Source organism: Rattus norvegicus, chromosome 16 (genome assembly GCF_021556685.1).
Source record: "Rattus norvegicus strain SHRSP/BbbUtx chromosome 16, alternate assembly SHRSP_T2T, whole genome shotgun sequence".
NCBI classification, from domain to species: domain Eukaryota; kingdom Metazoa; phylum Chordata; class Mammalia; order Rodentia; family Muridae; genus Rattus; species Rattus norvegicus.
The window spans coordinates 84,781,979-84,797,500 of NC_141549.1; the positions used below are offsets into that span (position 1 = coordinate 84,781,979).

The 15,522-nt window shown below is 49.2% G+C and overlaps 1 protein-coding gene across 17 annotated transcripts in view; it reads right to left on the bottom strand.

Annotated features, from left to right (window-relative positions):
• Atp11a (ATPase phospholipid transporting 11A) overlaps window positions 1–15,522 on the bottom strand; it is a 109,870-nt gene that overhangs the window by 23,582 nt on the left and 70,766 nt on the right. For all 17 annotated transcript variants that reach the window (NM_001107324.2, NM_001415017.1, NM_001415018.1 and 14 more), the window contains 7 exons: window positions 15,011–15,208; window positions 12,279–12,452; window positions 10,794–10,963; window positions 8,689–8,760; window positions 8,180–8,253; window positions 5,497–5,600; window positions 1,102–1,283 (listed from right to left, as the gene is read on the bottom strand). In NM_001107324.2, coding sequence (NP_001100794.2) covers window positions 1,102–1,283; window positions 5,497–5,600; window positions 8,180–8,253; window positions 8,689–8,760; window positions 10,794–10,963; window positions 12,279–12,452; window positions 15,011–15,208 — 974 coding nt within the window. The remainder of the gene's footprint in view (window positions 1–1,101; window positions 1,284–5,496; window positions 5,601–8,179; window positions 8,254–8,688; window positions 8,761–10,793; window positions 10,964–12,278; window positions 12,453–15,010; window positions 15,209–15,522) is intronic.

The following is a 15,522-nucleotide window of genomic DNA, read 5'->3' on the forward strand; positions in this document are numbered from 1 at the left end:
GAGAAGAATCATCACAACCAGATAAAGTGGAGAAACAGAGGTGGGAAGTAAGGTATTATCTTTTCTTTGGTTCCATGTGTTCTAATACACAGGAATCCAGGCTCTAAGTAATAGATCAGGTGCTGGTAATAATGCCAGTGGCCCCATGGCCAAACTTTATCAGTGGCTCAGCACTGTGTGAAATCTGGTATGACCTTTCGTCTCTATGGAACCCTGGAAGTCAGACTAGTCCTTGGGCAGAAGTCTGTGGCCCGAGGTACAGAGATCCTATTATTACAGCTACACAGACAGATGAGGGAAACCACCTCCCACCCTGTCATTTTCTGAAACAATAGTAAGGACCTGAGGCAATGTTTGCTCATGTGCTGGCTCAGTTAAAGGAGTAGCTTGTGATCACTTCAACAGGACACCGTATCTGTAAGTCCCAGGAGGATGCCTGTTCTATGTCATCTGGGCTACACAGAGAAACCCTGACTAGGAAAAGTTTGTTTTACTGCCACTCACCCCTGTATGATCCAGGCTCCATGACCTAAGTCAGCCATGCCAGCTGCCCACAATGGCTCCGTGTAAAGGCAGTCAGAGCCCATCCCAGGTCCAGCTCCCTTCTTGCCCCACTGCCCTCAGGTCACTGCACTAGCCTTGGTCTTTACCTTGTAACTGAGAATTCCAGAAACTTTCTCAGCGACTTCACAGGTTTTTACAACAACCCACTTCATTACTGTAACTGTCTTTGACAAACAAAGACAACCATGTTGAGGACACTGGGCTATACTGTCATAGATTCCGAAGAGCCAGCAGCAGCTAGAAGACGATTACTGATTCCTCTGTGTGTATGAAGAGAAACTGACCCTCCATATGTGACACAATGTGAAGACGGCACTTCCACCATTTGGAGGGAAAGTGTCCTTCCAGGCATCCTATTTGTGGTCAGTAACATGTCACCTAGTACTAATCTCCTGGTTGTCACTCTCTGTGAGGGAAAACAGATGAGCCTTGTCCTTGGGAAGAACACACTGGCACAGGACACGTGTGCTATCTTATCTGCCCTCTACCCCACTCTTACACCCTCCCCCTGAGCACAGACACAGGAGACATCTTTACCGGTCCTCAACAGCTGTAGCACCAAGCAGAATGAGGTCCTTCTCTATCTGCTCGTAGGCTTCTGCCAGCTTCTTCTCCCGATCCTGAAGCGCCACTTTGGCATCCTGTAGCAGTCGGCAAGCATCTTCATATTGTTCTGGCTCGAGCCTCTTGTAGGCAACACACAGGGTTCGCAACCCTTCCTGTTTAACACAAGTCAGTATTAATGTGAATCTCATCACCTGCTGAATGCATTCTCAGGTTTTCATCATACCCATCTCTGAAGAGAATGAATGAGTCATAACCCAGTCACCCTCTAGGAATTACCGGATTACATTAAATACAGAGAGTCATGTGCTCTCTAGACCTGTAACCTATGATGCCTGGTCCACAGACAGTCACATGCACTGACCTGTAAACAGATTCTGTAACAGATACAGAATTCAGTCTCACTTTTGAGAGTAATACTTTGCGGTGCTGTGGGAGTCGTGTTTTGGTAGATGGAAGACTGCATTATTCATCCTCATGCTGGGTACAGGAGAGACTAAAATAAGCCTGAGGGATGAGGGGATCCAACACACGTGGAGCATGGGCCTCCCTCCTGCCATGGCACAGCCAACTATCACTGGGCAGTAGCCACTGGTGGGGTTTCTTGCCCCTTCACCCTAATCCACTCATAGGCTTCCTAAGCAAGCATTTCCGACTCTGGATGTTAGGTTTCAAAAATGTCTCCTGTGCTGTCAGCACTTCTCTCAGCTCTTCAGATCAGAGTTTATTTCTCAGCTCTCCTTACTGGTGTGACGGGCATGCCGCACTGGTTAACAGTTCTCACGACCTCTCCCTATGTGAAGGACATGCCGCACTGGTTAACTGTTCACATAATCCCTCAAGAGGGAGGGAGGGGCACAGAGGCAAAGTACATTGCTTCATTAACAAGTCAGAAGGCTCATCAGACACGAAGAGTCTCTAAAGAGAATGATCTAGAATTGTCCAGGATGTAAGGTGTTGTGTGTGATCAGTAAGTAAAGCTTTCAGAAGTGAAGAGGCCTTTGCTTGTCCAGGTATTCAGGGACTTCCTACTATAGTGACACGGGGTGGGGTGATGGCATGTACAAGCCTTGCTAAGCATGACATAAAGTCCTGTATAAAACACTGCCAAGCTGTACAAACACAGTCACGCTTAGTGCTAACCTTGTAAGCACAGAGAAAGCAATCCTCAGCTGCACTCGAGCAAATGGAACCCAACAGCTACGAAACGATGGCATGCCATGAACAGGACTCCTCCCTGAATGACAGGCAAACTCGGCATAGGAAACAGGCTAACGCAACATGTGACATTATCAGATGAATGCTCTGTAATGCTCTGAACTGATGAAGAGGAAACATCTGAACACTGGGAGCAATACAGAGCAGTCCCCAAGAACTGCTGGAGGTGAGGAGCAGCAGGGCGCCTTGCCACAAGTCTCGCCTCACAGACTCTGACGTGCAGTGGAGCAGATCTCACAGGCAGAACCCGTAGAGCACAGCACTGAACTGCACGGAGCTGGTGTGAAGACAGAGGAAGGGAGGGGCACAGGATGGAACTGAGACTCCAGAGAAATCCTGGAACGTCTGGCCACATGATTTAACAAGAGAAGCAAGACCATTTAACAGGGAAAAACAAAGCAAAACAAAATAGCCATGCAACAATGGGGTTAAAAAACTGACACCCACTTAACAAAAAATAAGACAGCTCCCTTCACATCACACATAAAGTAAGATCAATGTCTTCAATTTAACAGCTAAAACTATAAAGTTCTTAGAAAAGCAGAGGGTAAAGTCTTCCAAAGCTTACATTTGGAGTCCATTTCTTAATTGTGATTAAACATCCCAAAGCAAGCGATGGAAGGAGTAAGTGGGTCTGAAGCAGACAATGGTCCTCCCGCCATTACCTACGACTGTCTTCACTTGGACAGAGCTTTAGCTCAGCCAGGAGTCAGTGCTGACTCACTCTGGTGAGCTGTAGGATAGATCTCAGGATTCCAGGACAGTGTGAGGGATGCTGTCTGTCCTGGTTGGGTTTGGTCACCTTGACGCAGCGTAGATATATCTGGGAAGAGGGTTGTACCTGATGAAATACCTTGGGAGTGGCCTCGGGGGCCTTTTCTTAGTTAGTGACGGATGTGTGAGAGCTCCTTGCTTTGCAGCAGCACCAATGGGGATGTCGCCAGTGCTCCCCACTGACGCTCATGCTGCCTTTGGGAGCAGGATGCATTTAGTTAAGGAAATGTCAATCTACTCATCTGTTCTGCTATTCCAAAATTAAGAGTAGACACTGGTTTTTGTCAGGTCCCTTCTCTATATCTTGGGGTGGCCAAGGACCATTTTTCTCAATAGTCTATTAGTATGACTGTGTGAGTGGGATACAAGTAGGAAATGATCTGTTTCTGGAGTCAAAATGAGCTTACACTATGTCTACTGTCAATGTGCTTCTGGATTCTGCTTGGCTGATGCTTGAAGACAGGTGTGAACGGCTTCACAGTAACATTTTTACATAGCATTAGGATTGATCTGTACTTTTGTCTGTTTTAGTTCTTCAGTTGTGCTGCTTAGAAGGAAAGAAAGTTGCTCTAAGGAGGAAGGGAGCATACGATGAAAACAATCAGTCTGAGGCATCACTGGAGCACTGTGGGTGGGGCCCCAGGGATGTGTAAGCCTTAGTGAACCTTTCTTTCTCAAGTTCTTTTTGGTCGAAGTGTTTTACCACAATAGAAACTAACTGAGGAAGATGCTGCAACACTCAAAGGCTCTGAGGGATCTGGAAGAGGACAATGGACGACAGGCCCAGAGGTCAAGCACAAACCATCAGAGGCCAGCAGACAGCATATGCCAGCATCCCCAAGGGCTCCAGGCAGAGAGCACTGTTCCAAATCCAGCAAATGATATGAAGTCACAGCCTGAAGGAGCAAGCGGTTTCTGAGGAGTTCACCGCATCTCTGATTAACTTCTAGATCTGCAGGAAGTGTGAAAGATCTGGCAGCCCATGGGGAAAGTTTGCAGCTGTGACCAGCATGTGGACAGTCCACATGACAGGGATCAACTACAGCTGTGGTAGACAAGTGAGGAGGCAGGCGGAAGGGGACGCCCATCACTGCAATGCATTACTGAAAACTTTCTAGTCGTGGTAAAAGCCCACAGACCACACACTTCAGAGGTCCGAACAGAAAATGTATGAGAATTACTGCACCTGAACTTACCACAGCCAGATATCATCCATGCGGAAACAACAAAGAAAAAAGATGAACACAGAAAGTGAGCACAGCCAAGGCATGGTTGCTCTCAGAAAAGGGTGTGTGTGTGTGTGTGTGTGTGTGTGTGTGTGTTTGTGTCTGTGTCTGTGTGTGTGTGTATGTCTGTATATGTGTGCATGTGTCTCTGTGTGTGTGTGTGTGTGTGTGTGTGTCTGTGTGTGTGTGTGTGTGCGCGTGTGTGCGCACGTGAGTGTGTGTGAACCAGAACCCACAGTTCACTCACTCTGGCACTTGGGCTCAAATGCTCACTGACAGGTGAACCGATGGGAAAGCTGGGCATCAGGAATGGGCTGCTCAGTAAGAAAAGGAGCACCTGGCCAAGGTGGACACCCATTCAGACGAATCTGGTAAGTAACAGACCTGGGATTCTGCTAACTGAGAACACTCCGGAAGGCAAGACCTCATCCACAGTGACAGCCAACAGTGGTGCATTGTGGGAGGGTTGGCAGGAGGGGACGCAAAGGTTCCTGGGACAAAGTTTCTACAAGTAGGAATCAGACTTACCTACTTTTAGATCTTCAATATGAACACATTAATGTTTACTGACCATCACTCAATACAGCATTTTAAAAAGCTGTACTTTAATCTTAAATAACATATTACTTCTTTTAGGGAAAATGATTTTGAGGTGAGAGAGAATGTTCTAGAACAAATGAAGCATGGACTAGGGCAGTGTGCTCTTTAGCACAAAATGTGTCTCCAGGTCCTGGGGGTGACCCTTGGTAGAAACGGTCAGAATCCCCATTTGAAATTAGAGTTAACATCAGGAATTCCAGAACTTTGCCCTAATAAGTTCAACGAAGCTCAGTGCATGCCTTGTGGCACCCTGTGGGGACTGTCCCTAAGGGAATGACAGCGCTGTATCCAGAATGTCAATGTAGCACAGCCTAGGTGTACAGACTAAGGCCATCTAAGGCCAAGCGCGGGGTCTTCCTGCTCTCAGTGCTGGAGGAGTGGCTGAGAGGCTGCGGGGCAGCAGAGCAGCCTCTAGCATAAACAGGAGGATGATGGCCTCTCTCTACGTCAGCAAGCAAGAAGAGGTAATGTCAGGCAGCACTGTGGCTCAGAGCAGAGTCAGAACGCACGGTCTGCAGACACGAGAGGGACGGGAGGGCCAGCAGCTTACCACCGCATTGCGTTCCACTCTAGACCGGACCTGGTCCACTTTGCCTTCTATCACTCTGGGAAAGATTGAAGAATCTGCTCCTTTGCAAAACAGATAAATTTCTCCTGGAAAATGAGGAGGAAAATAATGCTGAGCTTAATTACTACATGGGAAGACAAATTTACTTTACTTTTCTTTTTTATTATTTTAAAAGACTAATTTATTTATTTTATATATGTGATATATTGTCGCTGTCCAGCGTGGAGACCACTTTAAAGGCTATAACAAAGGAGCAGTTAATACGTTAAGATCCAAAAGAAGTGGGGTCCATGGAACATGCGGACCTCAGCCCCGCTTGATTCCCACTGCCTTGGAACAGTGAGGGGTCTGGATGCTCAGACTCCCAGTGAGAAGTGAAATTCTTCCTGGCACTCGGGCTGGGCAGGTGGAGTGAGCATAGGAACAAAGCGTGTGCAGCTGACCCGAAGGGAGCGCTCAAACTTCAGGAAAGACCAGAAGGCGAGGGTGAATCCTCCCAAAAACAGGTCTTCCTGACAATCCACCCTCTGTACCACACGGGTCCTGGGGAACTCTGTCTTCCAGACATCTCTAGTCTCGTCCTCAGGGCTTTGGGCACCTTTGTGCTGGTTTTTCATGCTCCTTTTCTCAACACAAAGCTTTTCCTCCTTCCAGGTCAGAGACACCAACAGACAGCAAAGACATGACTGAGGCACTGAGAAGCCAGCTCTGAGGTGGCTTGCTTGGTCCAGATGCTCTGCAATCTGTCTCAGGTCCAACCCTCCGCTGCCCTGCTGTGAAACACAAGCTGAGGCCCACACCCAGTCACCCTGCCCAGCAGCAGTGCAATCTCAGGCCTGCAGTGTCTACAGCTTGTGATGAACAGAACATTTGGGAGTAGCTATGGAAACATTGCAGTAAGCCAGCGATGTACATCTCTAATCTCCGTGGGCAGAGACAGGCAAATTCCTAAGTTTAAGGCTAGCCTGATCTACAAAGTGAGTTCCAGGACAGCCAGTGCTACAGGGAGATACACAGTCTTAAAAAAAATAATAATAACAATAATAATTAACAACAACAACAGAAGAAGAAGAAAGGAAATACCACTGTGCATCCCAATGGCAGCAAAGCTGTATAGAAAGGACACAGCATGGTTTATGGTCCCAGGAAGGTAGGATATCCAGGTTCCTTATAGGGACAGGCTCCTAAGCCCCTAACACTGAGGGTGCTTGGAAGTCTGTGGAGACTAAACCCAGAGCTGTCTGGAGTGGAAAGAAGAAGGGCACACTTCTGGGCTAAAGACGGGGATGAATTTCCAAGGCAAACCATTTGACAGGCACCACTTGCCCTCTTTCCAGACTGTGGGAAGCATTAGTGCTGAAGATGCCTACACAGGAAGACACTGGCAGCAGACACGGCGCTGTCCAGTCACTGTCTCCTGGAAGGCGCAGAGAGTGATGTGGCCCTGGGAGGAACCGTCTGCACGAGGCAGGAGGATACTAGGCAGCTCCCAGCTGAATGCTGTGGATACCTGGGGGTATCTAGGAAGGCATTCGGGGGAGGGGGTGTGCCACTTCATACCATGATCCAGGAAGAGGAAACACAGCCGGACAAGTAGTCTATGGGAAGCAAGGAGAAGGGCAGCAAGGACAGGACCTGAGGATGCACCCAAGTGCAGGCTGCTTGAAGGCCGGAAGCCCAGTACTGAGCCTCTGAGTCCAGAGCTATGTGGCCATAAGGGCAGCCTTATAAATGCTGGGGAGATCAATATGAGGGCAGGGGGGAGGAGGCACATACGTATCTGCTCTTGTGGGGATTCCTCTGGATAGGATGACACGGGGCTAACTCATGGCCTTCTAGACAAGATGCTGCCAGGGAAGTGCCCACTCACATGGAGGTCACATGTCAAGGTCAACATGAATCACCCAGTCAAAGGGCTCCACTGCACCCACTCCTTCACCATCCCACACTCTAACCATAAACCAGAATGTGCAGTTTTCAAATAAATATCCATTGTCACAGCAACCAACCAGTCAAGCAGTCGGTGTAATTAGTAGCCTAAATGTTCGTACAGAAACACCTGCAAACTCACACTGTATGTCCGTAAGTCTGTATGTCCATAAGTCTGTATGTCCGTAAGTCCGGTTAAAGACGTGTGCAGCTTTCCAGATGTGTAGAGCACAGCAGCAGGTGCTCCCAGATGATGACGAGTGCTGATGGAGGCCTAGCCCTGAACTCATTCCTTACCAAGGTTGCTGTCATAGAGTTTACCTGTGTCTTTGGAAAAGTGGGAGGCAGCTCTGGTGGTAAAGCTCTGTCTTGCAAGCATGAAGACCTGGGTTCAATTCCCAGAACCCTAGGCAGGGTAGCATGCATTTGCAAATTCACAGCTGGGAGACAGGGGCAGGAGGGTTTCTAGGGCTTGCTGGCTCATCAGTCTAGCCTACTCAGTGAGTTCCAAGCCAGTGAGAGACTCTGGCAATAGTTGAGGAATGAGACCCCAAAGTTGACCTTTGGCCTATACACAAACACTCATATGAATGCACACGCACGCACGCGCGCGCGTGCCTGCATGCACATACATAAAAGTGGAATAAATCGTTCTTATGTCCTAAATGTTTAATGATCCAAAAGAATTATCCGTCAGAGTATAACTGCTACCATGTAATGCTAGGAGAAACTTTACCTGTAGTAGATTTTACAATCACGCTCATTCTTCTCCTCACAGAGTCAAAAGTCAGAACTTCTAGCAATTCAAATCTGAAACAAAAGTGAGACACATACATTCTTCTCTGAATGGTTTCCAAATGACTGCCACAGCAGGAAGGGGACATTCTCACCTCTCCCTGGGCCCTGCCCATACTGTGTGCATGCCCCCTGGGATGTTCTGGACCTCATGGAATGCCCCTCTCCAGCCTCAGGTTGGGATTAGTGCTGGAGAGTGGTCATAGGTCATTTCAGCTCTGACTCCTCCGGGAAGGGTAATAATATCTCTGTCTCTTTGGAATATTCAACTCTCATATCACACCTGAAAACCTCTCAGGGAGTCCCACTGGAGCTGGAGTTACCACCGAGTGCAGAGGCAGTGCAGACACGGTCTCTGAAGCACTGCGGCATGCGGACCTGCCTCTCACACAGGGCCTGGGAGCCTCGCTAGTTCTTCTCCAGGGACATAACATGCAGGCAGTGTCTCACCTCTCTATGTCGTTCTCCCTGTTCAGTATTTCCATGTAATTGTCCTTCAGCCTCAGGTATGTGAATCCAAGCCTGCAACACAAGCAAAGCCAGTGCTTGTCTGACATCTGGACAAGCCTCCTCCCGTAGGCCTTCTCCTCACATGGAGGCACTTTCTTGTAGAGAAAGCACTTTTTCAGTAAGACAGGGTGCTCAGTGTGTTACAAAGCCAGGACACAGGAGTTCTGACTCACTTGTCGCCTCACACAATGATGCAACAGTGTGCACCCTACACTAAAGCGGTGCCCTCTGTGGTGCTGTAGCTGGTGGAAGGTCAGCCCCGGCTGTCTGGACTGCACTCTCTGCTCCTTAGCTGATTCGGTAGCTGACTGGAGTCAATCCACCATAGTGTCAACAGTCACCAAAACCCTGGGTTGGAAGCTGAACCCTAGTACAGCTGTCAAGAGTAGCTGGCTAGGAACACTTTACCTCTCATAAAGTGATTAACATGGCCACGGCAGCAGAGGGCTCCTCATACACAGAGTAATCCTGTCCTTTCCTCTCTCTATGCTGCCATAATTTTAGGACACAGCAAGAAACCCTCCGAGATGCTGGTGCCCTGACCTGACGGCCCAGCCTCCAAACCGTGAGAAATCCATTCTGGGTCTGTTTTATTTCTGTTTTATAAATTATGCAGCGAAGACAGTCTGCCCTTGGCCAACCTAGTTATCTGACAGGACGTGGGACCAGGCGGCTATTCATAGAGATACTGCCCCACCCTTCCTCTACTGCAAAAGCTAACACCCCCAGTCCCGGCACCTGCGGACAGCGAAGACGGCCGGGTCTGGAGCAGCTTACCCAAGATGGGGCAGAATCCCAACACCAGCTGTCATAGCAGGCAAGCGCTGTGAGTGTGGCTGAGAGCTGGCCTCAGCTGACAGAGACCCCGGGGAGGGAGAGGTACAGGGGTTGGGGAGAGCCTGACTCGACCTTTACTTTATGCAGCACCCAGTGTTCTCAGCCATCCAAACACTGCCACCCTGAATTTCAGACAGGTTCCTCATGCAGTGGTAACCCCCAACCATAAGATTTTTTAAAAAGATTTATTTATTATTATATATACTTAAGTACACTGTAGCTGCCTTCAGACACACCAGAAGAGGACATCAGATCTCATTACAGATGGTTGTGAGTCACCATGTAATTGCTGGGATTTGAACTCAGGTCCTCTGGAAGAGCAGTCGGTGCTCTTAACCACTGAGCCATCTCTCCAGCCAATAAAATTATTTTTGTTGCTTCTTCATAACTATAATTTTGCTAATGTTAAAAATCATAATATAAACATCTGATATTCAGATTATTTGATATATGACACCCCCTAAGGAGTTGAGACTCACAGGTTAAAAACCACTGCTATCAACGTTCCCAAACCTAGTTCAAAAGCTGTGTGTATGCGTGTGTTGGGCTGGCTTGGACACCTAGTGAGGATAACCTCATCCACACATCTCTGCAGCTTGCCAAACTGTGCAGGAAAAGCAGATTTGCTTAGTCACAACACAGTCCTGCTCCAGGAGGTGAGAGGCACAAGAATACGCTCCCATCATCCTCAGTCTGGGGAGGTTGCACACGTAACTTAGTGCAGCAAAGGGGACACCAGGGCTTTACTGTTCCATAAGAACTGTGAGCTGAGGATCTTAGAGATGTCCCCAACCTGAGACTGGGCCACGTCTGGAGTGTTTTTCTAGGTATTGATTTACCACGCCACAGCTCATGCAAGCAGAAAGAACTCAAGAAGACCCTCATCAGTGCAACTTCACAGACAGAATGATCCAGCCCAAGGAAAACAGGGGCAGGGAGAGCTGAGATAGTTCAGAGGCTGGCTCTCTAGTCCAGTCTCAGGGAGAGCTGAGATAGATCTCCTTGGTGTCTTAGGCTCACTGGCAGGGTTTGGGGAGGGGTCTCAATGGCTGCAAGCTCAGGAAACACGGCAACAAGAGCTTGTGCTGCTGCCCAGGAAAGCCACTTCTACAAAGGGTGCAAGGGACCTGAGGTTAAAGGGGCACAAAACAGGGTTTTCCAGAACAAGTCTTGAGCTGGTTTGCAGACCCGTTACCTCAACGACTTACCTCTGCATACCTTCGACCAGTGCGACCTCATCAGGCGAGGACGATATGTACACACAGGACTTTGCATCTGGAGATTTCTGGGGACCATCGACATCGTCCCCACAATGGTCGTCTTTCACTTGGACAGTGTGGCACAGGCAGATAGCCCTAAAAAACAGCTCTTCCCGTTCCTGCAGAGACAGAGAGACTGACAGCTCTGCTGCAATGGGAAGAATGGACAGGAGGAGAGACTGGGCAGGCCTACAGAGTGGGAGTGACTGGGCAGGCCTACAGAGGGAGGCTAGGACCTCCTGGGGTGAACTGGTTTTAGTTTGTTTCAGCGGTTGCAAAGGAGAAGCACACGTGACTCCTTACACTCCAGAGTTGCCATGGCAACTCGTACAGGCAGAGAAGACTGAGGGTTTTGCTCATCGTATCGCTCCAAGGAACAAGCAAGGCATGGCTATGAGCACACTCGGGAATGGCCATGTCATGGGAAAACGGGTCACCTACATATACAGTGGTACGCTCAGCCCTGACCTTGCGTTCTTGGACACATGACCTTCACATGACCTTCCTGGCGGTGGCAGTCTGCACCAGGCAAGGCCCTGCACGCCCCACGACCTGAGCCCCAGCTGTGTGCCTGCGGCTGGAGCTCACCTGTGACAGCTATGGGAGCAGAGCTAGGAGCCCTGTGCCAGAGCTGAGCTAGTGTGCATGAGCTCATAGGAGGCTGGCCCAGATCTGAGCTCGGCTTCCTCGCTGCTGACTGCACCCTGCAGTCAAGTCAGTCAGAAGACTCTGAGGTCCCCAGGAGCTGGGCAGCACAGTGACCATTGGTAGGCTTCCCTGACAGCTAGTGTGGTCCCTGAGAATTGAGGTGGGAAACAGGGTGTGACACTGCTAGAAGGTCTGTGAGAAAATGACAGCAACTGAAGTCCACACTGAAGGAGCCAGGGGTCTGACTGAACAGCTCCTGTATCGTTAATGCTCTCTTCTGGCTCTGTGGATCTCTACAGGTTCTGTAGCCATGATGTATCCCTTAGTCTCTGTACAGCAGGTGCTGGAACCCAACCCAACCCTACGACTTGAACACTTGTGTATGCGTGCCCTGCTCATGTGCAAACAAGCACAGCAGATGTATACATGTGCATGTGTCTAGATGTGTGTGTGCACACACTTGCATGCACATGCAGCTTTGTACACATACAGACTCTGTATGACATTACTTTTAGCATGCTGCCTGTTCCACTTGCCCTTTTATTTTGTTTTTGTTTTCCTAGGTCAATTCTAGCAGAGGAATTGCTATCAAGACCTCCTGCCTCTTGGACGGGGACACAGCACCACAGTGGATGCAAACCATAACCTCCTCACTGAGGTCCTACTGAGGATCTGTCGTGCTGTCCAAATGAAAGGGCCGCTTCTGTGGGTCAAAGCACCCCACCTACTTGTATCCTTGATCACATGGCAGGGCCACACCCACCACCCTGAGGAGCTACAACGTACCCTTCCACTGACACCTGGGGAAGAATCGATCATGTCAATGCCAGAAGAGTCAGGAAGGACCTGCCCGTTGCAGATGACATGGGGTACGTAGACGTGGCCCTCGATGCAGCACTCCTTAAAGGCCATGTTGTTCTCTGTAAGGGTGCCGGTCTTGTCAGTGAAGATGTACTCTACCTGAGGGTACCACACACCCAAGTTAAGCAACGTTTAGGCAGGTGACACATCTTACCCCAAGTCTGTTATAATCCTAGTAGGACAGGAACTTCTGGGAGTCTGCCCAGACAGATCAGATCCAGTGTTAGGTGTGGGTACCCATGGCACCCCCATCATCCAGACAAGTGCAATCTGGGGGGAAGAGGCCTCACACTGGTGACAGGTATAAACAGTAGAAAGTGGCCCTGCAGAGCCAGGGCTCCACGCATCTGTGAAGCAGCAGCAGATGGGTGAAGGAAGAACTTTCTCTAGGAGTCTGAGAGGTCAAAGTTCCCAGGAGGAGAAGAGGTTTACAAGACAGGATACACAGAAGGAGAAGCATAAAACCCTTCGGAAAGAGACCATGAAGTGCTGGAGACACCTCGGCTTTAAATGCAAGGGAATCACAGGACATACTCCCGCCCTGGACCACTGAACAGAGGGAAGCAAGGGCCAGCCATCCACACAGCTCAGGGTGGTCCACATGGGTTTAGTGTAGGAATGAAGCACACTGGGGGTCAGGGTGTAGAAGGGACAGCCAGACTCTGTGCTCTATGAAGTCTTCCCAGGAACATGCTCTTAACCCCAACAGAAAATGCCCTTTCCATAATGTGCTCATCCTTATCAAATAAACCACCAATCAGAGCACTTCTATACTGAGACTGTATGTAAGACAAACCCGCTGTTTAAACACAAGGCCAAAGCCCATGGGAACCTCTTCCAGGGTCACCCAGCCAGGGAGGGTGTGCAGGCTGCATCCCTAAGAGCCCAGCGGGTAGCAGATTTCTAGGGTCTGTGACTATGAAAACAAAGATGATAATGGATATTTATTAGGTCTTAGTTATGCCAGGCACTGGATATTACCTTGGGCGATCCTCACATCAACTGCTACCCAGTTTTAAAACAAAGGCTTAAAAACTGTTCTTAGACAAAAAAATTATATGTATATATGGGTGTCTGTGTCTGGGTGTATATACGTAAGTTCAGGTGTCTGTGGAAGCCAGAAGAGGGTGCTGGATCCCTGGGGGCTGGGATTACAAGTGACTGTACGCTGCCCTACGAACTCTGGGCTTCTGCTGAAACCACAGGGGTGGGAGGTCACACGGGAAGTGTACAAAGCACCTTCGTGAGGTGGGCGTGGAAGGCAGTCGTCTCTGCTTCATACAGAGACACTGTGGTGGGCACTTCCTATTTCACAGACAGAGCCGCCCTCTTGCTCTGCTGTGTAAACTAAGAGGCGTGCTTGCCCACATTCACTGAGAGGCAGGCTCACCCACATTCACTCAGCAGCTGGGAAAGCCATTGCTCTGTGTATTTATCAGCTGGTTTTGACCTCAGTGGCCCATTTACTGAACATAGGCTGCAGAGTCAGATTCTGTGTGGGACTCTAGGTTGGGAGAGCATCCTGCCCCAGAGTATCCCTTGACATTCTTCTTACAAAGCACTTCTTCAAACAGAGCACACGCAGCACACAGGAGATGGCACGTGAAATATCCCAGAGGGATGTATCAGAAAGTTGGAGCCTTGACAGTATCCTCTTCAGTGACAAACGCTTTTGCCACGGCAGGAGGCGGACCTGTGCCCGTCAGCCTACAGACTGCTTACATGGTTTTGCCAGGCACCTACAGGGCAGACTGCAGTGCCCAGTTCAACACGAGTATTTATTTAATCCACTGCCATTTGCCAAATGCCCTTCCCATGGCATATGGCTGGAAAAGGTCAGAGGCTCCCTGTGAGGCTGGGTGAGATGCAGAATGGGCCTTTCTCGAGCATTCTTTTCTATGCAGCAGTCTGAGGCATATCAGCTGTCTCACTCCGTGGGTCCCTGTGGCCTCATGCAGAACTCATCAGCTATGTGCATTAGATCAGCTATATGCATTAGATCAGCTATGTGCATTAGATCAACTATAGGCATTAGATCAGCTATGTGCATTACATCAGCTATGTGCGTTAGATCAGCTATGTGTGTTAGATCAGCTATGTGCATTAGATCAGCTATGTGCATTAGCCCTGCCTCACATGTTAGGTCCCCGGATGGCTGTCCCAGGTGGTGTTACTGTGGCCACACATCTGTCACCTCATTCTGCAGCAGTCTGGACAGGCAGGTCTGCTACTTATTTATTCTGTGCACCATGACATCCCTGTTTGCTCATCTACTTGCAAAATATCATCTATATAGAAGAAGGCCAGGCCTGAAAGCAAGTGCTGGACAGTACCTCACTGGGTTTCACCACACTCAACAGCAAGGCCCGGAATAACTAAGAAAGCCCAAGGATTGACAGTATTTCTAATCAGCTAATGCTCTTCACACTGTCAAGGTTTATACAACCACAACGACTGTTCTGTAGCTCTGAGGAAAGAGTGGAGTATCAGTTCATCTCCACGCTATTCCTGCTTCTGGCTGTCACCCACTGCAGCATACCTACTTGCTGAACACATGACCCGGATGAACTACCAGTTATCAAAGAGAACCCAGGCCACTAGGCCACAGTGGATTGATGCAGGGCTATGAACTCATGCAGTCCCTAGGAGATACTGACCTGTCCCAACTCCTCGTTGAGATCAGATGTGTTGACCAGAGGCCCTTCCCCCATTTCCTCATCAAACATGTCTTCATCCCAGGTGATGAAGTAGGAGCCGAGGAACTTCTGCATCTCCACGGTGACGTACATGGATACTGGGATGATGTAATTGAAGAGGACCATGAAGGCCAGGAAGTCAGTGAAGGCCCTGAGGAACTGAGAACATGGGCTTCATAAGGAAGCTACAGGTCACAAAGCAAGGCCAGAAAACCTCAGAGAGGTCATCCATTACCCCTGCCAGATAAGCAAAGACAAGTGTCCCAACCCAAAAGACAAGCACCTATGTGGCCTTGTAGTTCCCTGCCCATGATGTACTGTTAAGATCAAGAGTGGAATTAAAAGGCTGGTGTCTGTGGGGAGGGCCTGGGACAGGAGCTCATACAAACTGCACCATCAGGGATGAGGAGACCACGCTAAGTAGGGACCAATGGCCACTTCTGATATTCATGATGTCCTTCTGTAAAAATCAC